This window comes from Malus sylvestris, chromosome 7 (genome assembly GCF_916048215.2).
Source record: "Malus sylvestris chromosome 7, drMalSylv7.2, whole genome shotgun sequence".
NCBI classification, from domain to species: domain Eukaryota; kingdom Viridiplantae; phylum Streptophyta; class Magnoliopsida; order Rosales; family Rosaceae; genus Malus; species Malus sylvestris.
This window is the reverse complement of record NC_062266.1, coordinates 28,144,653-28,171,592: the sequence shown is the minus strand read 5'-3', so window position 1 is coordinate 28,171,592 and position 26,940 is coordinate 28,144,653. Positions and strand designations below refer to the sequence as shown.

The 26,940-nt window shown below is 36.5% G+C and overlaps 2 protein-coding genes across 13 annotated transcripts in view; one reads left to right on the top strand and one right to left on the bottom strand.

Annotated features, from left to right (window-relative positions):
- The window catches only part of LOC126629937 (cucumisin-like), a 58,017-nt gene extending 38,747 nt beyond the window's left edge, over positions 1-19,270 (bottom strand). Inside the window, exons 1-10 of one of the 7 annotated variants that reach the window (XM_050300095.1) lie at positions 16,772-16,974; positions 16,573-16,673; positions 15,094-15,191; positions 14,763-15,006; positions 14,060-14,576; positions 13,772-13,875; positions 13,448-13,663; positions 12,797-12,908; positions 12,470-12,683; positions 12,196-12,268 (exon numbers count right to left, since the gene is read on the bottom strand). In XM_050300095.1, the coding sequence (XP_050156052.1) occupies positions 12,196-12,268; positions 12,470-12,683; positions 12,797-12,908; positions 13,448-13,663; positions 13,772-13,875; positions 14,060-14,576; positions 14,763-15,006; positions 15,094-15,191; positions 16,573-16,673; positions 16,772-16,867 (1,775 nt within the window). In that variant the 5' untranslated portion in view covers positions 16,868-16,974. The other 6 variants (XM_050300096.1, XM_050300103.1, XM_050300098.1 and 3 more) reach the window with 6 other exon arrangements.
- LOC126629939 (ras-related protein Rab2BV-like) overlaps positions 1-26,940 on the top strand; it is a 56,966-nt gene that overhangs the window by 15,585 nt on the left and 14,441 nt on the right. Inside the window, exons 1-2 of one of the 6 annotated variants that reach the window (XM_050300112.1) lie at positions 5,669-5,879; positions 6,009-6,208. In XM_050300112.1, coding sequence (XP_050156069.1) covers positions 6,044-6,208 — 165 coding nt within the window. In that variant the 5' untranslated portion in view covers positions 5,669-5,879; positions 6,009-6,043. Of the gene's footprint in view, positions 1-5,668; positions 5,884-6,008; positions 6,209-25,835; positions 26,700-26,940 lie in introns of those variants that run through there. The other 5 variants (XM_050300107.1, XM_050300113.1, XM_050300111.1 and 2 more) reach the window with 5 other exon arrangements.

Below are 26,940 nucleotides of genomic sequence, written 5' to 3'. Positions count from 1 at the left end.
CAAATATTGATTAAAAAGTTCAAAGATAAATGTTAAGATGATTATTAATGTATTATTATAGTAAAATATTAATAACAAATGAAAATGTTAACCAGGATTAAAGCAAAGGGACACTTGGCAAGCTTGGAGATGTGTGGTGAGCATACACCTAAGTTAATGTGGGTGAGTAAAAATGCACCCGTTTGCTAGTACTTAAATTTGGGACCTCTTCGGAGAGAGAAGTCTCATAAAATGTTCAATTTTTTTCTGTTAGGTCATCTTCAACCAAAAGGTGTCAGAGGGTCGAAAATGACCCTAAAATCGCATCAAACCGAGAGCTAGACCAAAGGGCTTGTGGGCCCCACTAGATAAAAAAGGGTCAAAAGGCCAACTGGCCGGGCTAAAATTCAAAAGCAACTGTCAACTAGCTAAAGTTAGCTAGCCCTTTTTTTTTGTTTTTTTTTACAGTTATTTGAATTTTTTTTTGTTGGCCAAAATTTTTTAAAAAATATATTCAATTATAGGCCCAGAAAGTATGTTTCATTGAATGTTAGGTGTTCTTTTTATAGGCTTTGGAATTTGCTCAAATCTTTCTCACAACCGATGTGGGACTCCCACCCACTTCCATTTTTTTAATATTTTTATACTTCCTCTCCCACCCACTTCCACATTTTTAGTTTCTCCTACTTCCTCTCCCACTTATTTCCTTTTTTTCTACTCTAAATAAAACCTCTCACATTTGACTTGAAATATATAAGTTGTATTTTATAAATTTTACTTGTAGTTATTAAATTTAAGTTGTATTTTTTAAATTTTAGTTGTAGTTTTTTAATTTAAGTTGTAGTTTTTAAATTTAAATAATAAATTATGTTTGGCCCTCGGTTGGAGATGGTAAGAAATATGGTCATGCACAGTTCATTAAAATATTAATTTCTTGGATGATCAGATGGCTAAAACAAGCCATTTGGCCAGCGTTCAGTTGGAGATGAACTTAATGATTATAGTTTAAAGTGGCTATTATTAGAAATGTTATCTTTTCATTTCATCAAGATAAAATTATACAATGGTATGTACATATATATACTAGTGACTCACTAGTCTTAGCTAACCAGCTAATTACAAAAATACCCAAACAAACATTCACTAATTACAAGCTGTCATAACCACCTTATAACAATTCTAACTAACTGTGCTTTTAACAGTTTTATCCTTATTATCCCCCTGCAAACCTAACTGAGGGAACCGAAGAGAGAGTTTGTTGCGAAGGAAGATGAACCGAGGCTTGGATAGAGGTTTAGTACAAATGTCAGCAAGTTGATCCTCTGTGCAGACAAAAAGAACTTGCACTTGATTGGCGAGCACTTTTTCGCGGATATAGTGATAATCTATCTCCACATGTTTGGTTCGTGCATGAAAAATAGGGTTCTTAGCCCAGGAAATTGCAGAGATATTATCACACCAAAGCTGTGGATAAGAGGGAAGAACAAGAGCAACATTAGTCAGTAACTTGCAAATCTAGGTGAGTTCAGCTGCAGTGTTTGCAAAAAATCGATATTCAGCCTCAGTTAAGGATCGAGCCACAGTAGGCTGTTTCTTTGCACTCCAGCTAATAAGAGAGTCTCCCAAAAAAATTACAAAACCACTAGTGGATCGTCTGTCAATATTGCAACCTGCCCAATCTGCATCGGAGAAGGCAGTGAGAGTGAGAGACTTGGAACACTTAGGAAACCATAAGCCAATTTGCAAGGAACCCTTAAGATATCGAAGAATGCGCTTGACGGCCTGGAAATGTGCTTGCCGAGGACTATGCATGAATTGACAGACCAAATTCACTGCATAAGATAAGTCAGGCCTAGTCCAAGTTAAATACTGCAAACCACCAACCAAAGATCGATATTCTTCAGGATTATCAAGCAAAGGAGATTTATGATCCAATTTAGTGGTGCTAATCGGGGTAACACAAGGCTTGGAACCCTCTATATGAGCTTTAGTGAGGAGATCAAGAATATATTTGGTCTGAGAAAGCAATATCCCCGAGGATGATCTTGTTACTTCAATGCCAAGAAAGTAATAAAGGGGGCCAAGATCTTTGACAGGAAATAAGACACCGAGTTGAGTTATAACCTCTTGGCAAAGATGGGAACTTGGACCAGTGACAATAATGTCATCAACAAAATTAGAATGAAGACCAAAGCTGGTTCCCGTTTTACAAACAGAGAATAGTCATTATGAGAACCAGAGAAATCGAGAGACTTTAAAGCAGTTGTTAATTTCTCATACCAAGCCCTGAGGGCTTGCTTCAAACCATACAAAGACTTATGCAAATGACAAACATGAGAAGGCATTGTAAGGTCTTCAAATCCTGGTGGTTGTACCATAAACACAGATTCAGTGAGATTACCATGCAAAAATGCATTGCTAATATCAAGTTGATTGAGGAACCAATCAAACTTGGCAGCCAAAGTGAGAAGAAGCCGAATGGTATCCGACTTTGCAACTGGACTAAATGTTTCAGTGTAGTCCAAACCTTGTTGCTGATGAAATCTTTTGGCAACAAGCCTTGCTTTGTACCTGTCAATGGTACCATCAGGCTTGCGTTTATTTCTGAATACCCATTTTGCACCAACCAAATTCTGAGAAGAATGAGAAGGGACCAAAGACCAAGTGCCAGTTTGAATAAGAGCATTAAATTCTTCCTGCATAGCTTGCCTCCAGTGAGAGTGTTTGGAGGCTTGAAGATAAGTGGATGGTATATAGTCCAGTGACATCTCAGAGGAAATGGGATATTTGGTTGCTAAAAAAACCTTTAGTTTGACAATACCGGATTTGGAACGAGTTTGCATGGCATGAGTGTTTTGAGGTATGGAGGGTGCGGCAAGTGGATTAGGGGCAGAGATGGGATGAGAAATAGGGTGAGGAGATGAGGAAGAGGAAATAGGTGCAGCAAGAGAACTAGATGCAGTAAGGGAACTAGGTGCAGTAAGGGAATGAGATGGTAAATGTGAAGATATAGTGGGAAAAGTTAAGGTTGTGGGAATGGTGTGATGATTCCTTAGTATTAAAGAACTAGAACTAGATGGGAGAGACTGAGATAAGGCTTGTTGAGCAAAAGGAAAAGTGACTTCATCAAAAATAACATGCCGTGAAAGATATACTCTGCCAGTATGAGGATCGAGACATTTATAACCCTTGTGATTCAAACTATAACCCAAGAAGACACATACTTTGCTCTTTGGATCAAGTTTAGAGGAAATGTAAGGCTTCAACTAAGGAAAACATTTGTAGCCAAACACTTTCAGAGAGGAATAATCCGGAGGTTTGTGAAAGAGTAATTCCCAAGGAGAAGACTTGGTAGCTGTTGGCATTCTATTAATCAGATAGATAGCCGTGGAAAAATCATCATCCCAATAGAGCTTAGGAACTTGAGAGGCTACTAGAAGAGTTCTAGCAGTTTCAACTAGATGCCGATGTTTGCGTTCAGCACAGCCATTCTGTTCAGGCGTGTGAGGGCAACTTAACTGATGTGAAATGCCATGTAATTGCAGATAATTGATGAGCTTGAGACTAAGAACCTCTCCACCAGAATCAGATCTTATAGTAACTATTTTAGAACTGAGTAGATTTTCCACGGGAGCTTTAAATTTGACAAATGTGTCAAAGACATCAGACTTGGATGCAAGAGGAAAGAACCAAGTGTATTTGGTATAATCATCAACAAAAATGATGTAGTAACGATGTCCATTGATAGAAAGAAGAGGGGCTGGACCCCATACATCAGTGTGTAACAATTCCAGAGGTTTATTGGAGGTAAATGAAACAGAAACAAAAGGTAATTTTGAAGACTTGCCTAGAGCACAGCTGGAGCAGACAGTTTTATTTAAAACACTAGAAAGAGAAATATATGACTTGGACCATAACTCCCGAGCCGAATTAACACCAACAGTGTAAGGAATGAGAGCATCCGAGAGCGTAGAGTTGATCTAGATCAAGATGTTCTGATCATTCTCATACCACGCAACATATTGGGGATTCAGAGTGGCGGTGCAATTTCCAGATGCATCGAGAAGGAATTTCGACGGAGCAGCCATTGTGCCGTCAATTAATACGGTAAGATTGTACCGGCGGAAAATCGGAGCGAATAAAGCACTCCAGGTCAGGTAGTTCGTCGTTGTAAGCTTGATTGGAACCATGGATCCAATGTTTTGGATCGTAATTGCAGAATTAGGGTTAGAAAAAGCAGCAGGAATTTGATGAATAGAAGAATCCGAAGCGGAAGAAGACTAAGCTGCAGAGGTCGTCATAGCTTGAAGAAGAAGAAGCAAGAGTGTTGAAGCAATCGATTGATCGGAGAAGAAGAAGCAAACCCTAGGAGACGATGCAGAGAGAGAGGCGGGAAAAATAGGATCGAAAATGTCGTGAGACTTTTAGGCGGGTGATACCATATTAGAAATGTTATCTTTTCATTTCATCAAGATAAAATTATACAATGGTATGTACATATATATACTAGTGACTCACTAGTCTTAGCTAACCAGCTAATTACAAAAATACCCAAACAAACATTCACTAATTACAAGCTATCATAACCACCTTATAACAATTCTAACTAACTATGCTTTTAACAGTTTTATCCTTATTAGCTATGAACGTTTACCTTTGCACTTGAGTAATATAATATGTATGAAGGGTTTGGCCCACCCTTTTTAAATATTTATTTTTAATATATACCCGTGTATTAAGAAAAGGCACTTTCTGATTCTTTTCCGGGCACCAAAAAACTCAAGACCGGCTTTGCTTTGGATGACTCATTTGTGGACTTAGGGCCAGTTGGGGAGTACTATGCTTTAAAAAAAAAAAATTTATGTTGTGCTTTAAGAATAATCAGCTACAAAATAAAGTAGCTGAGCGTTTGATAACTGTATTTTTATAAGTGTTGTGAGTATGAAAAGCATTGTAAAAGCGTGTTTGGTAAAATTTAATGTAAAATGATATAATTGTATATAATAACAAAAATGGACATGATAATTTGTGTGATGACGTTGACAACGGTGGCTAGGACAATGGTTGTGATAGTGGTGGTGGTGCTGCTGATTAAGGGGTGTGGTGGTTGAGCTACAGAGGTAAGTGGTGGTAGTGGTGACGCTTGTGTGTTATGGTCGTGGTGGTGGCGTGGTGGTAACAATGGTGGTGTAAGAGGTTAGGTTTGTAGTGGTAGGTAGTAGTAGTCACTTTGTGCACCAAAGACAAAATATGTAAGGATAAATAATGTCACTTTTAATGATTCACAAAACAGAGAGACATGGCAAATGCCCTTTGAATTTAGGGGCTCATTCCGACTTATCTTTTGAACTTCCAATTTGTTTATGAATCATCCTAACATTTTAAAACAGTTAGAAATGATAATTGCACTCATTTCTTAATTTTTAGTAACCCAAGTTGATAAAATCAATAGTCAACCGATATGATTAAACATGACTACATGACATAAGTGTGTAGAGAGATAAATAGTTTGTGATAGGAAACCCTAATGGAGCTTTTCAGTGGGTTACAAACATATGCCCTAAGCCCACATTGAGAATGGGCTTAAATTTTATGCGGCATGTCTTATGAAGGGTCGTTTACTTTACACAGACTTCGAATTCGGCGCGTCATTTCCCTCGTGAAAGGCCGTTTTAAGTGCATTTTCATCCATTGTTCTGTTTCTAACTTTGTACAACGCCATCCTTTTCTTCTTCTTTTCTCCTCTCCTCTGTTTCCACAAACTTCAATGCAAACATAACAAAACCCAACATTCAAAAAATCCTCTATTTTGTTAATCACCATTCTACGCGCCATTGTCATTGTTTTATGATTACCCAATTTCCGTTTGTTTCTCGGGAAAATCACATTGGAAAGAAACCGTAGGTAAAGAAAATGCTCTCTGATCAGCACTTTTCTCATCCCTTCTGTCAAAACAAGAGAATGGGTTTATTTTTTTGGTTTTTTGACTGATAACAGCTTTTTGTTTGGTGAATTCTGGATCTGGGCAGGTGTTGTGGGGGTGTGTGTGTGAGGAGTAGAACGTATGGCGTACAAGGTGGATCACGAATACGATTACCTCTTCAAGATTGTATTGATTGGAGATTCGGGTGTTGGAAAATCGAACATTCTTTCGAGGTTTACGAGGAATGAGTTTTCTTTGGAGTCTAAGTCCACCATTGGAGTTGAATTTGCAACTAGGACATTGCAGGTTGGTTTTGTTTGGAAAATATTGATCAGTTGCAATTTTCCTGCTTCTAGTTTTTCTGTTCTTTAATTTTTGTTTGAATTGAAACAATGGTAAAAGAATACATTATTTATAGAATTGTAGGAAATCCGTATAACTGTCTCCTGATAGTTGTTTCAATTTCTCGACGCAAAGTTTCACGTAGTACAAAAACCTTTGTGTCCATCTGATAACCATTTCGGTTTTTACTAATTTGTTTTTGTGGTTCTTCTTACTAAACAATGGGTTGAGTTTTAGTACCCTTGGTGCATATCAACTTTAACTATTTGTTTATAGCTTGTGGATGTTTAGGGTATAGTACCAGTGTTGCCCTGCGTTATCATCCAGTTTACGTCCGTGCCATGGACAATCTAGATAGAACACTGCCATTCTGCAGAATATTGTTTGGTGACATTTGGATCTAAAATCTACCCAACCTTACCGTGTTACAATACCAACTTAGCCGATTTCAAGATATAATTGAGTTGTTAGAGGCAGAGCTCTGCGCAAGGCTTCTTTTGTTGTGAGGCTAAAGCTTACTTTTTTCTCTTTAGTGTAGATAATATTGTTTGTTAAAAAAAAAAAACTTAGTTCAATCAATTGGCATTGAAGTTTATCTATGTGACGATTACACCACCACGCAGGTAGACTTTTCCAAACACGTTAATTACCATTGTCTCAAGCTATGTTGTATTTTTCACAATACTCACTATGAAAAGGTATAATCTATAGCTTTGTTCTATTTCGTATGAAAAATTAGTCAATAGTTTATTGTTTTTAGGTTTTTTTAATGGATTTTTTGTATAATCAATTTATTAGACTATTAAATTGCTGAAAAAAAGTTCTCTCTAATTGGTATAAAATCAGATTATTTTCCTCCAAAAAAAAAAAAGACTAGGTAGCAATACTTTATCCTTATTTTTTTGTAATATAAGCCCGTTGATGTATAAATTAATTGCATGTATTTTAATATTTCATATTTTTCCTTGCTGAGGTTGCTTTCTTCACAATCAAGAAACTTTAGGTGCTTTAGTGAATAAATTAGATTTTTTTTATTTTTTTTATGTAGAGACAAAAGTTCTACAATTGTTTGTGTGTATACTGTATAGATTAAATTTTTTGTTTGTTAAAATCGTGTAACATTTTTAATGTAAATAATATTAATAGTCTATGATAATTTGTTTTTAACAGTTTCTAATCACGCGAATAACAATTTTTAGTTGAACCTATATTAAAAGTCAAGCAAAAAAACACTGTTCACCAGCAGTAAACGGACGAAAATGCCCTCTGAATGCTTTTTTATGTGCCATTTTTTTTTTTTGCATCTTTTTCACAGTAAAAAGGCGTTTTTGCCCTTGCCATCCACCTGGTGGAAAAGCGTTGCTCACCAGAATTAAATTAGCGATATTGCCCTATCAAACAGCTTTCCTGCTCCGTTCTTTCTCCTCTTTACACGTAAGATTACCTATTTGTCCATGCTTGCCTCAAGCCTCTCCTGCATCTTCTCGATTTTTCCTTCGGTTTCTTCTTTCTCACAAATCTGTGCTTCTGCCGCTGTTGAACTCGCTCTCGAATCTTGCGCTTTTTCTCTCACAAAATACCGACATGGGAGACCTTTTTTTTGTTTCTTTGGGGATTTTATTTGCAGCCTCCTTATTCATTGAAACCCAGATTCCTTAACGTTTTTTCAAAACTTGCAAATTTGGTTTCGACCGTTTTATCCCGATCTCACAATCGTCAACGCAAAATCTTGAGGATATTGGCCTCTGTTTCCGCCTCCGACCCCGGAGTTGGGATCGCTCTCGAAGAGCTGTCTGCGTCTATGCTTTCGAAGGTATGGCCTTCACCAATCCCATGTTTTAGTTTGTTTCTGATTCTTTTTAGTTTTGGATTTGTAATTTTTGTTTGTTGAGTGAGAAGCTTCAACTTTTGGCTCAGAGTTTGAAGCCTCAAAGTTTCCAGTTTATGAGTCAAGTTATACTGGGCCAGAGTCACCTTTATCAACTGCCTGTTTATAGAAGGATAAAAGTCATTCTCTGGTAACTAGATTATTGAATATATCATAATTTAAGTCTTGTATTAGTGCATTCACTGATGATAATTGAAAAAGGTTAATCCTTTGTGTTTCAGGAATGCAATGTTAGTTCTCCTACTATCAACCTCTACCGACTGTTTCTCATCAATGGTGCAACCATTTGACCCAGAGGGAATCTTAAGGTTGATTTCTGCATTGGTCTAATTCTAACTCTATTTCCATCTCTCTCTCTCTCTCTCTCTCTCTCTCTCTCTCTCTCTCTCTCTCTCTCTCACATACATACACTCTATCAATGTCAAAGCGTCATCGTTACCAATTATTCAAAGTTGGTCTTCGGTTCATTTTATTAGAAAATTTCCGATTATCTTATGGCTGCTGTTTCATGTTTTATAGGATTGCATTTTGGGCACATGCTATTGCATTTTAAGGTCTGAAACTTCTTGCTGATAACACTAATTATTTGCACTCTAGAAAATTCTTCATTTGATTCAATTGAGTTTTTAATTTCACCTTTTTATTGTTGCTGTGAATTGCTTTTCCAGGCTAAAATCCATCTTCCATTTTTCCCTGGTTTTTTCTTCTCCGCACCTAACAATATTATTCTCTTTATGTTTGGGTGAAATTCTAAAAATTATTGTATTTTTGTATGAAGTTTGAAGCTTTGGATTGCGGAAATGGGGTTGAATTGATTGTGATATTAATTTGCACAGAAAGATTGAAAGCTTTGTTTTTATGCTTTCAAGCTTGGTTTTTAAGAGGTTCTTGGTCACGAAATTTATTTTAGTTCCCATCCCCTTGGCTGTTTGCAAAGCAAAACATCGATGATTCATGTATTATTTAAGTTTTTATGTTGGGATGCAGGTGCTTTCGGAAATATAAGAATTTGTGTGTTTGTTGATATGAAAAAAAAAAGAAAAAAAGGACAGTCTCAGTTGTTTGTGAGTCGTATATCCCCTCATCAGTCTTCCCTAAATGAAATTTGTTTAAGGATGTTTGATAATCATTTATAATTTATATGTAAAGTGGTTAATATAAAGATGCTGGTATTTTATCAGGACTTTATTTGATGCCTTCATAACATATACAATTACTAAGTAACATTTTTTCCCTCCGATTTCATCAATTTGCTTCTGATTCATGTTTTTACATACATTGGATAACTTCCAAATTAACCACGTGAAGAGAATGACTTTTCAAGCTTCGCAAGTTAATTAAGGGCCTTAATCACCATATAAGGCTTTTCTATTTCTAATGCTTATTATTATGCTCCTAGATTTCATCTTATCAAGAAAATTTTACTAATTGCAATTGTTAAATATTATTAGGGTGAGAAATGGATCATCGATTTGAAATCAGCTCTTCATGTAAGCAATTTATCCACTTATTCATCTCAAATTCTTCTTCTTTGTAGATTGTTCTGATACCCGCTCTCTCATTTTTTTTCATTGACACAACTCTTTCATTTCTTCTTTTTCATCATACTCTGAACTTACATTCCGTTTTCAGCTGCGAATTCTGAGGACAAGCTATACACAAGAAGAGATTATTAATGGGTTTTGGATGTGATATAGGTTGACATGAAATTGAAGTTTTCAGTGATGTGTTTTTATAGAATTACATATTTGAGTAATGAGTTTTTTCAATGGTGTTATTTTTTTTTAACATTTATGATGCTATTTGTAAAATTTAGTTAGAATTTTTTTTAACAACTATATTATCGTTTGATTTCAATTCGTAATTACTGCTTTTGTTAAATTTAAGCTTGATATTGTCAGCATATCTTTATACTTTATGTCCAAATATATATACAATGATGTATGTGTAGCTTTTATAATATTGCTCAGCAATTTGAGTGTGTTCTTTTTGTGTGTTGAGAGTAGAGTACACTGTTCACAATGGCAAAACAGGGGACATCTTCTACTTCATTTGGGAAGAAGAGGTTAGTTCGATTGTGATTACTTTTTTTATTTGGTTAGATTCAAAGTTGGTTGGCTTGCGTCTAAGTCAGTTGTTTCCTTGCACAGGTTGAAGTCATTGGTTTTATTAATGCTGGTGACTGAAATGAACTCGAGTTCATGTTAAAACGATGTCATAATTTTCATTATGGTGAGAACTGAGCCTTTTTTGTGATATTCACCGAGAATTTGTTAATTGTTTTAATATAATGAGGTAGGATTTTTTACTTTCTAAGCTCCGTTTCTGATTTTCAATAATTGCTTGATTTCATATTGTCAAATAGCTTATGAATTTTCATATTAAGTGTTTCAATATGTTGTTGTAGTTCAGTTAGATGTGATACAAGTTGATAGGTTTATACCTTTGAAACATAATTTTTTTTACACAATTTTTAATCCCGCAGCAACGTTCGGGTAGAACTTTCTAGTTTGTACTATAAGGCAGCCGGTAGCTCTACAAGCAAATAACCGCTTGCAACCTTTTCTTAGTGCATAACATGTGCAATCATCGATGGTAATCCGATGGTTAACGTCCTTCTGCTCAAAGAAGAAAATGATCCGACCCAGCTTAGGTACTTGGACCATGATGACAATTGAAAAACTAGAGAGCCAGTAGCCAGTTGAAGAAATGTTGCGAAATAAGGTAATTTTTACTTGATGCAATTTTTGGTTATAGGGAATGAGGTACAAAAGCATATTAACTGTGGTATCAATTCCATGTCTAACTTTTCCAACATGTACTGCTTTTGAAAAGAAGAAAAACCTCCTGACGTACATCGCATGCCATGCATCCATATTGACCTTGGGATACATCCACAAGTCAAGAAACAAGCATATTAGTCGGTATGCTCAAATAAGTGAGAGTGGGAATTGAGAAAATGCAGCTTGCTAATATTCCTAGCTCTCCCACCACTGGTCACTCGATCGATTGTTGTTCTTGTCATAATTTGCATGGTAGGGCATGCATTGTCCATACGTATATCTATCGATGCATGATCATGTGCCAACATCTAGAACACGTGGGTGCGTAAATATTTTTATGCCACCGATACATGATGCTACTCTGATATTTTTCATGTGTATACGTCGTTGTTTGCAAATGTTCCCACCGAAGTTTTTCGGTCTTTTGTTTTTAATTAGGAAGGTTCCGACTAAAGTCTCGTTGATAACTTGATTTAGTGATAGGTACAACCTGTATAAACGGGCAACGAGGGATGGGGCCTTCAATCAAGTAATCAACATAGGAGAAAATCCATATTTCCCATGCAGACCAAAAATGAACTATCAAATATACAATTAGATTGCATAGAGAGCTATAAAATATCCTTAAATGGGTACGTTTCAAATTTCAATGTACTTCGATGTACTACATCATATTAAAGGTTCATAAATATATAATAATTTAGTTTTCATTTAAAATACATCATCGTGATCAATATGTTGCAATTTTGTTTCATTGAAGCCCTATCTAGTTTCATGCAATTGCTTATTCATGCATCATACATTATTACACATATTGTTCTCAAAACACAAAATACACAACAATGGGGCTCCTCACTTGGAATTTACCATCATCCCACACCAGAGAACCAGAGACTATGGTTTTTTCAATCAACCCTTTCACCGTGACTTGAAACGATAGCTTCTGCCCGAGAGATGTGAACTTTAGAACGCTTGGATTAACTTTGATTTCAAGTCCTGGTGGTGCACTCACTTGAGCTTTATATGTGGACTTTGGTGATCCAACATTTGTGACGGTCCTATTGAAAATGCCTTTGACGGATTTAGGGTTCGAGGTGGAAAGTGCAACAGAAGGATAGTTTAGATGATCACTGAGTGTTCCATGACTAGATTGTGATGATGAGCAGCTATAGCTATCCCCGGTAAGAGCTTTCAATAATTTGGTACTATAGCCTTGTGCACACAAAAAATTTACGTAATCGATTTCAGCAGCGTCGTATACCAAACCAGGATACGGAGACCTACTAGGATTTAGTAGGCCAGCACCGTACGCGAATTCGGCTTCAGGGTTAAGATTTGCACTCATAGGTTTGGCTGCAAAATCGTTACAAATTAATCAAACATATAAATCTTAGGTAATACAATGTACATCATGGTCAAAGTCTAATTATATGTAGTGTCTCTCTCACAAGACTTGGTCACATGATCTCTGATAATAATTGGTCACACAACTCATCAAATATGTGAGAGAACGGTTGTATTGTAATTGGTACATTTATGAAAATGCATCTATACCAGTAGTCGTAAGAGCTGACAGGATAGCAGCAGGTGACCAATTGGGGTGAAATGATTTGACGTATGCAGCCACGCCCGCAGCATGTGGGCATGCCATTGATGTCCCCGAGATTATATTGTATGAAGTTACCCTGTCATCACCTTCAAAACCTGAAACTGGGGCAATTGGAGACCATGCTGCTAGAATGGAAACTCCAGGAGAAGCGATATCTGGCTGCAACATATAGGAGAAAACAAGGAGGAAAATTAAGACCCCTCAATATTCATGATTCGGTTTGTTCATTTTTTTAAGTCAGCATTCACACACCTACGGGGCCTTGAAGTTACCTTGAGAATGTTAGGAGTGTTTGGATTTGGACCCCTTGATGAGAATGAAGGTACGTATGGTGCCAGTGCATCCATACCCTCAGTACTTTTCCAAATTGTTGCTGTTGGGTTCCTGCGAATCATTACAGGGATTCAGGATTTATTAGCAATAACATAAAAGGGGTCTTTTGATTTATGTTAGTTTTGTTGGATTTTTGGATCGGGGGGCCCGTTGGGCTCTACTCTAACAACATTAATAAAGTCCTTAACTTTACTACATACCCAATCCGTCAGGTGTGAGATTTTATTACAGAAGGCCTCGATATTAGTTAGCATGGGGTAATCATACTTAAACCCGTTATTTTCTTTTGCACCCATCGATGTAGGATTCCAACACTTCCCCTCACGTGTAACCCCATTTAGTGGTTCATACGTAGAGATCAACACATCGGCAATTGAAACTCGGAGGTCAGCTCTATGTTAAGAGTCTAGACTTGTTTTTAAAGGAACTCAGATGCCGGCTCTTTGTTAAGAGTCCTGGCTTGTTTTCTTCTTGGTGACAAGCTCACTGGAATTTTTGGATCAACAGGCCCGTTGGGCCCTACTCTAACAAACGGGCGCATTAGTAATATTTTAAATCAATCATGCATTGTCATTCTCAAATATTGATACCTGGTTGAGTTTAGGTAATGGGCAATTTCGTTACCAAGGTGGAACCAAATGGAAGCTGCTGGTATTGGAACAGGATCGATTACATCTGCTGCTTTTCGGCTTGTCAAAACATAACCAAATGCGCCTGCATATATAGCCCCATACCCAGTAGGCCCATCACAAAGAACAATTTTACCCTCCACCAATTTTTTGTCTAACGTGCCTATTCGGCATAACCTGCTCCATATATATATCCATGTTATTAGCACCTGGTTAGACTTATGCTAGACTACCGTGGTTCTTCAATATAAATGGTATATATACTCTCAAAATGCGTACACATACCTGGATGTTTTCCCATCGTAACCAGCTGCCGTATCTGGAACGTCTGCAGCATATACTATGGGGTAGAATTTACCCTTGAGTTCAAATGTGTTTGTTACTATTCCCTACCAAGGAAGCAAAAACAAATCATAATCAACTTTCATGTTTTAATCACTTCTCTAGTATTTTGGTGCATCTGCAGCATATATATATATAATGTTGATTCTCCAAAAGTGTATATACTGCCCAACCAGAATTACTACCAAACAAACCCCTAAATGAGCAAAAGTTAGATTCTGTATCAGTTACCTCATAAATTTTGTGGTTTCCCAATTGAACCTTGGTATCAAAGTGGCGATCTATGGTGCTAGCAGCCACAGCAAGATACCATGGTGCAAAGTTTGTAATAGTTTTCAGGTTTGGCCCTTCATTGCCAGCAGACGCGGAAGTGAATATTCCTTTTCTTAAAGCGTGAAAAGCTCCAATGTCAATGGAATTTCTGAAATAATCTAACGGTTTAAACCCCCCAAGGGAGACAGAGAGTATGTCAACACCGTCAGCTATGGCATCATCGAATGCCGCTAGAATATCAGCATCCGGGCACCCATCTGACCAACAAACTTTGTACACCGCAATGCGTGCTGATGGCACCCCTCCTCTTGCTGTCCCCAACCCTAAACCATACAGACTTGCCTTGCTAACTAAGTTCCCTGCTGCTGTTGATGCAGTGTGGGTTCCATGGCCATCCGTGTCCCTCGGAGACAAGATATCACTGCTATTTTGTGGGTAGGGTTGACTGCGGTAATACCGTGCTCCGATAATTTTACTGTCCAAGTGTAACAACAGTATGTCATATTATTTAAGTCAGAGTTACAATTTGACAACATATCATATAAATCAAGTTCGCACTTTTTGTTTCTGTCCAAGTGTAATTAACAACAACACGAGATGTTTTGTTTTTTAGTTTTTTGAAATGTGCAGTGGATGGTTGAAATAAACTGGTTTGCTTTACTTGTTGCAAGTAAAATTGCCTTCGCCCTTGCATGCGCCTTTCCACCTTTTGGGGGGTGGACCAAACCCGGCGTCACTGAAGCTGGCAGATTCAGGCCAAATTCCAGTGTCAATTACCCCGACAATGATATCAGTTTCAATGGCGCTTCTCTTCACCATTTCAGGAAACCCAATGAAGTCCCATGACCTTGTTGTTTGGAGCTTCTTAGTTTCACTAGGGAAAACTGACACCACACCATCCATTCCTGCATATATTTTTCAAGTCATACAATGGTCACTTTTAATGTTTATTCAAGTTGAAAAATAAAATTAAGTTGGGTTCATAAGACAACCAGCCAACTTCTGTGCTTCTTCCTCTGTTAGCTTGGCAGCAAAGCCATTGAAGGTTCTCTTGTAGCTGTGCAGAAGCAGAGATTCGTGCGCAATATTGCTGGATAAATAAACGTCAAAAATCAAAATCTTAAAAAATTTGACACTTTCAAACTCTGCCATAATTAAGCTTGAAAAACAAAGAGAAGATGTGTATGTATGAGAGATGACTAAATTAAATGGTACCCTTGTCACGAATAATGTTAATCAGTATCAATGTTTTAAAAGGCGAAGGCGTAGGTGAGGCGTGTTATGGATAGCTCCGTCTAGGCGAAAGCCTTGAGGCGTGAGGCGAAACCTTACGGAACTTAAATTTTTTAATATACATACAATACATACATACGTACATACATACATATACATAATATTTTGATGAGATATGTGGATGTGGAGTCTTAAAAAGAAAACTAAAGGGTAATGTATAACGTTAAAAAGTAAAGATATATTTTGAGTTTTTTTAGGGTCTTTTTGTTGAATGGTAATCTTGCTTCTAGAAAAGTGGCCGGTGCATGCATTGAAAATGCTTGACAATTCTAGCATAAGAATGACATGTGTTCATTGTGTCCATAAGCAAAGTCCATGGTGGTGGGCTACTTTTAGTAGAGTTATGAATAATGGCTAGGATGATTTCACACTTAGTATTCACACTTGGTATGGTTGGTTATAAATAGAGTATGTTGTTATGTTTAAGAATGAGAAGTGAAGAAAAGAGAAAGAAGAAGAAGTAAGAGAGACAAGAAGGCTCTCTACCTAAAAGAAAAGAGAATAAGTAGAAGAAGCATCCATAGCTTCTAAGAGTGTTTTGAGTGATTCCTCTTGTATTAGTTTGTGTGAGAATAAAAGGTTTTTGTGTGTTATACCTTGAGTGTTCTTTTTCTCTTGCCTATCAATTTCCGCTGCATTACATTCTTCTTTGGAGATAAACATCTCCAAAGTAGTGAAGTCTCTTTAAAACCCAACACTTTTGAGGTTTTTTTAGGTCTATATACTTCATAAAAATAAAAATAATTTCTCTGTTTATCTTTTATTTTTTTTATATCTATTAAATAATATAAAAAACAAAAACTTACAAAATAGAATATGCTAAAAGATATGATTTAACAGCGGTTAATAAAGTGAAAAAAATAATAAAAAAAATAAAAGAAAAATCCAGATTTCAATCAATTTTTGAGGTCTTCTTCATCTTCTTCAGACTGCTATGCAACTGAAAACAAAACCCAGATTTCAATCAATTTTTTTTTCAGATTTCGACAACCTTTATACAAAACTGACGCCAAATCAAACAACCTGAGGCACGCCCCGACGAAGCTATGCGAGTTTTTCGCCGTCTCCCACAAAATAGAGACGGCAAGCCACCCACTAAGGCCCTCGATGCGAGTATTTTAAAACACTGATCAGTATATATAACTAAGCTCACTATCATATGTGATAATTAATTAAACCTGTCATCGATGACGTTTTGTAGCATGTTTACATGAAGAGCTGATGTGGTAGTGGTGGAAACCTCTGGCTTTGGCTTGTCACCCATATACACAATATAATCCTGCAGTTAATATATCCAAGATCAGAAGATTAAATTAATTAATGAACATATTTAGAGCAGAGAAACGGAATTGTTCAAAATGCATATTTTATGAATGCCTTCCGGGTATCCTGGTGAGCAGCAGATAGAGTGACATCAACTGGCAGAGTAGATATGAGGCTGATGAGAAGGAGAAACCATGGGGTTAAAGCCATTGTAGCGAAGTTCTAGAAAGCATGTAAAAGATGGAGAATCTCATCCAAGAACACCATCATGTATTTATAATCAGAGCTGAGATTGAGGGGGAGCTACCGGTTCCATGGCACAGTCCCAAAATTTAAGAGTCCCCAAAATAGTTTTCTATCGGGACACTTTGGATGCGGTCCCTAACTATCAATATTCTTTGATTGAAACCTTGTTAGTTTTTAGTTTTTTATTGAGGTCCCTGACATTAATGTAATAATGTAAGTTACTATATTTTTTAAATTAAAAATTAAAATTTGAAATTTGTAATTGTTTATATTAATGAGATTTTAAATAAAACCCATAATTTATGGGATTAAAATAATAAAATATAAATTATACTCTCTATTATATTGTGTGTGTGTATACATATATATATGGGTACATTAACCAAAATTAACAAAAAAAGTTATTGAACCAAAACATGGATACATTCTCAAATCAACAAAAAAGAATGTACCCATATAAGTTTAAACATGGATTAAAATTTTTGAATGGATTTTATATTAAAAAAAAAAGGGTACATTTTACATATAACAAATTGATATATTTGAGAATGGGTACATTTAAGATTAAAAAAATTGAAAAATTATATGAATGGGTACATTTAAGATTAAAAAATTGAGAATCTTTTTATATATAAAAAAAAAACTAATAGGTACAAACTTAATTTAATTTAATTTTTTATTATTTTGGAAATGTTTGAATTGAAAATTAATTAGAAGTTTAGTAGAGGTGTGAGTATTAAACCCTAAATTAATTACTAATTTTTATATTAAAAAAATTATATAATAAACATGTCAATTCATTATCACATTATTGCTAGGGACTTGAATCAAAATTTAAGAATTAATAAGGTCTTAGTCAATGAACAGTAAGAACTAGGGACCGAATACTAATTTTTCTGTTTTCTATCTAATCGGTTATCTTATGAAATAATATTATATTATTTATATAAATAAAAAGGCTAATCAGAACCACATAAAAGATATAAAAATCCTAGTGGGCCCACAAGCCACAAGCTACATGAATGCCTACATAAGTCATCAAATCGTAAAAAAATTTATAAAAATTATAAAATAATGATATTATTCACAATGTTTCTCAATTCTCACTCCAAGAGTCATGATCTACTTCTCTCTCTCATCCAGACGCCCCCTCTCCCACTTCCCATGTATCTCCCATCCTCACTACTTTTTTTACACAAACCATTAAACCCTAAATTCAAAATTTCCTGTCATTGAAGAAAATTTTCCATATCACGAAGACAATTGAAGTGGTCAGAGTGGTGTAGACTTCGATTAAAATAAGGTATTACTAGTTCAAGTATATTAAGTTGGAATTAGAAGATTTAGGTATTTTTATTAATAATGATATTTTTTTTCCTTTTGTACTTTTTAGGGCAAAACTCATAAAAATTAATCAAGTAATTGTCATAGCAAGAGGGGAGCAGTAAACAAAAACCACTAGACGCACATGCATTGCGAACTATCAGGTTTTATTGTATATGCTTAGTATAATGTAATTATGATATTGTTTGAGATATAAAAGATAACACCTACTAAAAAAATATTTATGTGGCTACTTGAAACGCCAAAGAAAAAAAAGTTGAACAATTGACTCGTCTAAAAAACGAGTTATTGATAGGTTTTTTTGTTAAAGAAAAACAACCACGAAGTTTTTTTAATATTATCTTAAGAAGGGCCCTTTTATAAATTTGCATAGGATCCCCGAAATTTCAGAGACAGCCCTGCTTATACTAAAAATGAAAAGCCATGCATTTCACGTGTTGCAATTTCTCTTTATTCTTAGGGGTATGGTTTGTGCTCCCATGATTATTTTACATAGTTTGGGGGCGTTTTGATATAAACGCGTTGTTTTTTAATTTTGGTGATTAAACATCTATTACTTTTAAGAATAGGAAAACTAATAAAAAGGGTTTGAAAACTTTGAGTTTTAACGATAAGGACAAAATAAAGGGTAAAGTGAAAAGTACCAGGTTTGACTTTTTAGTGTAAAAATGTGGTTTTTCGTTAAAGTAAACAGTACCGCGGACTTTCGTTAAAACTCCCCTTAAGAATTTGGTTAAACATTTTTCGTCCAGTTTTGATTAATTTCATTTTATTAAAAGTTCAATTCTAGACGTTCCTTTTTTTCTTTTTCTTTTTTTACCTTTATTTTCATGAAATTGTTTGCTAGCCACCCTAACAAATTTCACATTACATCTTTACTTTCGTTTTCCTTTTTTCCCTATCATTCCTTACCTATGATTAAACATCTATTCATAATTAGAGCTGATATTGAGGGGGACCTACCGGTTCCATGGCACAGGGTCCCAAAATTTAAGAGTCCCCAAAATAGTTTTCTATCTAATCATTCCAAGGACCAAGACTTTAAATTACTAAGTCATGAAGTCAACACATTATGTGGAAATTTTAATTCATGTATAATTGAAAATGTGGCTATATTTTGGTCACCTTTTGTACTCCCTTTGATTGTTATTTGTAGACCTACCTTTCTTTGTATTTGAGATGAAATGGTAGATGCATTGGAGAATGAGAACTATTGGATATTCTACTGAATAAAGATTTCCACAAATATTGAATAGTCTATTTTCAAACTTGTCCTTTCATTTCGTATCACTAGCCTTCATGCAAGCGCTTACGCGCGTGCAGAAGGCATATTTGAATCACGGTGTCATGCGCGCTACTTACACATTTTAAATGCATTTATATACGTGAATTGCTTCAATATTTTTATTTTCATGACAAAAAGAAAGTCAAATATTTGGACTAAATGAATAATATTAGACAACGCTATAAGAAACCCCTCACAAACCAATCAAAGCAGCTAAATCCACATAATAAAATCGGTCTTTCAATTTTTATCTACATTCTATTGAATTTACATTAAAAATAGAGAAAATAATATTTAATAAACAACTGATTGAATCACATTAGCCTATTGTGAGGCTAAGCTCACCTCCTCCATCTTAGTGTAGATAATATCGTTTGTTAAAAAAAAAAGCGATCATTTGATAACTAATTGAATGTAACGACCCATTTCCAATTTTACAGTTTTTTTTTTGTAATTTTAATGAGTGAATGTACGGAAATGCCCTTCGAGGAAAATACGTTGATTTTTTTTTACTACCTTGTCATGTCATGTAAGATCTATTTTCTTAACGTATCCTCGTAGTATTTGTCGTTACGAACGTGTGGGCGCAATCGGAACGTAATTTGGAGTTACAACAAAGGAGATATTAACGTTTAAAGTTAGGGATATTTTGGTAATTTTAATCTTCTTTAGAAAGCTCCAGAAAATCTGAAGCCATGTGAAATGCCATGTGTGTGGCTGGGATGAAAGGAAAAGAAAAGGGAAGGAAGAAATAGACGGTTGGGATGAGAAGGAGAGAAGAGAAATGAGAGAAATGAGGGAGGGAATCGGCCAAACAGGAGGAAAGGAAATGAGGGAGAAAAGAAAGAGAGAATCAGACCCTCCCCTTAACTCGTGACCCGACCCATTTTTGGGAGGTTTTTCAACGATGAATCGTCCTTTTTCCAGAAAATTTCATCAAACCACCACTTGGAAAATCCTTCATGACCTTCCCATTTCCTATTACACCCCAAAAATCAAGGGATTTGGCCTTGATATTGGGAGAACCTGCACGGTGGGGTGTGGAGGTTTTGGGTTCGAATCATCAAAATTTGAAGTTAATCCTGTCGACCACCACCACCACCAATAGACTCCCCTCAACCACAGGAACAAAGCCTAAACAATGGTTGAGTCGTCGGAGCTTGTTTGGAGTCAAGTCAAGAACACCCATTTCAAGGGTTTCCGCGGATCGAGGTGGATTTCAGGTGTTTCCAGATCAAATTGGACTTGGCCACAGGTATGAAAATTGTTCCCCTTACTGATATCTACTTCTTTGTAAAATTTGGTAATTTTTAGAAATAGTTGATTTTTCCTGCGAGTCGGGGCGGCCAACCGCCACTTGCGGTGGCACGTGCGACAACGTGTGGGCAGAGACGTCCCCTGACATTCCTAGGCTAAATTTGAATACCCTGATTCCATTTGTGAAGTCTAATTGACGAATTTATGTGGTTTGAACCTAGTTCTATTAAGGTTCGCCATTTGATTAGAATAGTAATTGACGATCCGACCGTTGGATCGTCACCAAACTTTAGTACATTATAGTACGCAATATTTAAGGACCATAGGAATTTACAGATCGGGAATCCGAAGTGCGGGTATTTCTGAGTTGGATTTGTAAGTTCGTAAAATAAAACTTCGACCGCCACTTGGTTTTGGTAATTGGCGAAGATCCAACCGTTGGATCATAATAAAACTTTAGTATGATGTTTTAGAAGCATAATGTGGATATTTGGAAGTTACAGATTGGAAAATCTGAGGTGCGGATCTTCCAGATCGAATTATCTAGGGTTGTAAACCCTACTGTCAATTTTTGACCGACGGTTGACTTTTGGTCAATGGGTCTCAAATCATTCTAGAACATCCTTGGGGATGTGTTTTATGTAAGTTACGTGTTCTATTGATAAAGATTCTGAGATGTGGTTTAATAATTGTTCTAGGCGCCGATCGTTCGTGACGCCTTGATGTTTGTGCTAGGGAATTGTAGCGCAGACTCTAAGTGAGTGGGTCTTCTTCCTTTTTATAGTATTTATATATATGCTTTACGGTTTTCAAAAACACTTTTATATGAGCTATGCTTTGAATGCCATGTCATGAATGAATTATATTTTTAGTATTTCATTACTATTGTTATGCATTATATCGTTTGATGCTGCAGAGGCTTAGGTAAGCTTCATGTGAGTATATTGTGATGGTATTGGTTGTATTGCACATTGTTATGCATAGATGCATTTAGAGCTCATCATTGCTGCACCCCAGTGTTAGTGCTCCCGCCCGAGGTCAGGGCACAGTCCTTCATGTAATGTTCACCTCATGCACCCACGCTCACCTTGGATCCAAGCTTGGTGCCATCCTTGTCGTATAGACCACAATAGGTGGTTCCGACTCGTAGGTGACCTGCGATTATTCGCACAGCCTTCACGTGATCGTAGCACTTGAGCGTACTTATTTACACCTAGCATGTCGTACAGACCACATTAGGTGGTTTCGACTCGTGTGCAGACATAGGTTGATGAGCTATAGGTTTAGTCATACAGGTCACGTTAGGTGACTCCAGCTGGCATATTATTTTACCTTGATTTTCACACCTGGCTTACATATTTTAGTGTTGAAACGATCATACTTGGTTTTTACTGTCTTTGTGCATTGTTTTACATATATACGCAGTGTTAATTTCTAGAAACTATACGAATTTTACAGCGAGGGGTTAAAACGTTTTCAAAATGTTTTTATTAAAACTTTGTTTTCAGGCTCACTCACCCTTGTTTTTTTGCCCCTCCAGGTTTTAGCTGCTGAAGGTTCTTATCGACGAGGATTCTTGGCGAATCTCAGTATAGGTGGCTACCTTTGAGGGTATGATCCTTACCATGGATTTAAATATCGATATTATCGGTGAAATATCGCCGATAATTTTTCGGGGAATGGATATTTAAATAGGTATCCGTGTGATTTTCGTCAAAATATCGCGATATTATCGATAATATCGCGATATTTTGGAAATATCGCGACATTTTTTTGAACTGTGCAATCGGACTCCGAGAAGAACGCCGGAGATGGTGTGCCGATTTCGTCCCAAAAACCTTGCAAAAACACGATTTTTAACATCAATTTCACATATAAACTTCAGATTTCACGCATGCAAGAGGTAATCAACATAGGGTTTAGTCGGATCTCACCTGAAAACTTGGGTGTGCCTGGGTGTGGGTGCGATCGGGGAAGCCGAGCTTCCTCTGCGCGTCGCCGTGCTTCCCAGAGAAGGAGGAGAGGGAGGGAGAGGGAGGGAGGGTGAGAGTTCAGGAGGAGAGGGAGGGAGAGTTCAGGGGAGGGAGAGTTCGAGAGAGAGATAGAGTTAAGAACTCTGAGAGAGTGAGGGGTCCGAGAGGGACTCGGGAAAAGAGAGAGAGATAGGGTGAGGGTTAGTGGGCTGCCACGTGGCAGCGTGACAGAGAGTGAGAATCAAGATGAAGGGTCCATATTAGATTAGGATAAAGGACTCAATTGCACAATTTATATAATTTCAAAAAAAGAGTGAAAATATAAATTAATCTGGGGGTCTAGATTAGATTAGGATAAAGGACTCAATTTCAGGGAAAAAGTGAAAATATATAATTTCAGGGAAATAGTAGAAGTTGTATTTATTGGTTAGGCATATGGAAATGCTAAAAATTGTTTTTCTAATGATTCTAATCAATTTCAAGAAAAATAATGAATTTATAAGGGTAAGATGAGTCTATAAAAGTGATATAATGAGTCTATAAGAGTGTCGGTCAATTAGACAATTTAGATTTTTTTAATCATTTTTGCCAATTGGCTTGTTGTCGCCTTTTTTTATTATCAAATTGGATTATTATTCATTAAATTGCATTATTATCAAATTGGATTATTATTCATCACCATGTTTTATATTAGGATTATTTTTTTATGAAATTGGATTATTATTCATTAAATTGGATTATTATGAAATTGGATTATTATTCATTAAATTGGATAACTACTCTTCACAATACACTCACTATACACATAGAGATGATGAAGATAGTGAAAATTTTGAACCTCATAGGAACTCTATGTGGTACTAAGTCACTTATGTATCTTACCATGCAATGTATAAAGTGTAAAATATTGTACTAATTCATTATATATAAATGATTATGGTGTGTTTAGACTTCTTTCATTAATTACTACATATTTTCTACACTCACAATGTTTGTCAGCTCGCTATATAATCAACTTGATAATGTTAAATCCATCATGCAATGCATTTCTTTCAAATTTTTTGTGATAAACTAATAGATAATTGACTAAATAAACATCCTACAAAGTTTCAATAAAAATTTCCAAGTTTTTCTTACAATTTCCGTGGTTTCCATGTAATTTTTATCGATATCGATATTTTACTGATATTTCCATCGATATTTCCGTGTTTTCGGACTACCGATATTACCGATATTTTCTTCCTTGATCCTTACCAACACTACTGTACTTTACTTATGCTCTGATGTCGCGTGTGAAATGAGTTCATTCCCGCTCACAGCGCACTCTTGTGTTTAAACACTTTTAGGTTTAAATTTATTCACATTTTCCACAGCACTATATTTTATGGCTTCGTCACCTTCCACCAGCACAGCTCGATTCAGAGTCCTAATGGACATTCCGGGTCGAGGTGTGTCATTGAATCACATTGTTATGCGCGTGCAAAATGCCTTTTTTATAACCGGCAGAAAGACCTTTTTTTTATCATCGGTGGTATGCACCTCTTAAGATGTTTTGAATGTGTTTAAAAATAGAGAGAATAATATTTAATAAATAACTGATTGAATCACATTATTGCTAGCCCATTGTGAGGCTAAGCACACATTTTCCCTCTTAGTGTAGATAATATTTTTTGTTCAAAAAAATAAATAAAATTAAAAAAAACAATCATTTGACAAATAATTGAATCACATCGAATATCTGAAAGAAAGTTCTAAGGTACCAAAAGAAGATCAAAAGCATCGAGGCTAATGGACATCGAATATCTGAAAGTTCAAGACAAAGTTAAAGAGAAGGTCATTGAGATTGAACATCTTGGTACTTTCAACCATCTGGCCCTCTGAACCCTTCGGTTGGAGATGGCCTAAGGATCCTCACATCTTAATCGTTCATCGTATAACGTGCGATCAGTTTTCGTTAGGTACTATTTGCGTTTAATTTTTAAATAAAAAATTCAAAATGATTTCTGGTCGCACGATGTACGATAAATAGTTAGGATATGAGGATCCCTATGATCCCCACAATTTAGATCCGGATGAGATCCAAATCCTTATTTGAAAACTATAGGCTTTTCCTATTTCCTAATGTTTTCAAAAGTCATCATTTCACATGATCAAATTTAATAAAAAAAACATTCTAGATGTATTGATGATTGGAGTAACAGACAACAAACTAGTTTGCCATACAAATTACAAGTAATGTTGGCTTAGGATTGTCATGTGCCTTCCCATTTTTAGGTCAGATTCCGGCCAAATTCCAGTATCAGTCACTCCTACAATGATATTGCTTTCGTCAAGATTGTTGCTACTCGACTCTCTTTCCGGGAACCCAATAAAGTCCCATAACGTTCTTGTGAGGAGCTTCTTCTTTTCACTGGGGAAAACAGACCCCACACCATCCATACCTATACATACATTCATCCAAAGAACCGAAGTGATCAGTACTAAGCATAAATGGTTAAACTCCTTGTCCAACATAAATGGTTAGACTTGCTTTGCTGACCAAGTTCCCTGCTGCTATTGATGCAGTGTGAGTCTCATGGCCATGGGTGTCTGAAGAAAGTTGAGGTTCCATCATAAATTAAGGGATGTGTGGACTTTTCAGACATCCTTTATTAATTTAGTTGATCTTCTTCAACTTATTCAATTTGACGACAAAAAATTAAGGTGTGTGAAAAGTGAAAAAGCGTGTGTGGATAACACACCTTAAAATTAAACAAATTGACAATATAGGGAATAGTTCAACCTCTTATAAGCTAACGCAAGTCCCTCCTCTGATTTCACCTGTGACAAATTTTCAAGCTTAACACGTGGACGGCACAACGGGATGACATGGAGCCCGTGTGGCCATTTGGCTTTACACGTTGAACAACTTGTTCTGATACTATGAAAAAAGTTAGGATTCCACTACGAAACCAATTAGCAATATAGAGAGTAGCCAAATCTCTTATAAACTCATGCAAAATTTCTTTTTTTTCATGAATATGAGTTTCATTTTCAATAGTGTCTCTTGAAAATTGGGCATCACCTACGTCAAATCCATTAGCACGGTAATATTGTGCCCCAATGATTTTACTTGTTGCATGTAAAACTACCAGAGCTTTGGAATCTGCCCTTCCATCTTATGGGTGGTGGACTAATGATATTGCTGCAAACTAGGATTTGTAGCATGTTTACATGAACATCCGATGTGGTAGGGGAAATCTCGCGCTTTGGCTTGTTGCGTTGTTCCAAGTGACAAGAGATTTTTGCATGCCTTTCGGGCATCGCCGTTAGGAGTAGAGTGAGTAACATCAGCAACAAAGTGCACGGGAGGCTGAGAAGCATGAGAAACCATTGAATTAGAGCCATTAGAGCATCTCATCATTTTTTCACTTTGGAGCAGGCCTGGCCCTGGCCCAGTGCTAACAGGGCTCCTGTCCTGGGCCCAAAATTGCTGAGGGCACCAAATTTTCACCCTCATGCGTCTTCGAATCTTCACCATCGACGCTTCGGTCTCTCCGTCTTCCAAGTTCCAAGCCTTTCTCTTCGTCTTCATAAGGTCTTCGCGACCAGACTACAGGCTAAGGCCGCACCGTCCACCCACACCCAGATCCAACTGTCCACACAGACCTACCTGCCTCCACCTTCGCCTCCAGCTCTCCGCCGCTCCACCCATCCGTGACACCAATCACACCACCACCTGACCACCATCGCTAATCGGATGATCGCCGATCTAATTCCGATGGTATTAAATCCAACTCCAAAGCCCAACCCAACCGCGCAGCCGTGGCGAAGCGAGTTTCAAATGCATCCGCATTGACTCAGGGTGTCAAGTCGGTCTTTCGGTTCGTTCCATTCGCCGAGATCGAAATCCTCTTTTGTTATCTTCATAATCGCTTTTATCATTTTCAAAGATCTTGTAAGTTCCCCATTCCTTTTTTCTCATATTTCTTCTGATTCTTTGCTTAGATTCCTAAGTATGATTTTGGTTAATTATGTAATTTTAATTTTCTAGAAGTTGATTATGTTCATATAATTAGTCACCTCAAGTGATATGTTTTTATAAGGGACGAACACATTATACAGATTCTTGAAATTTGTTGACTCGTGTTGACTGAGCTGGGCAAAACTTTTTAAATGTTATAGACTAACCGTCTATT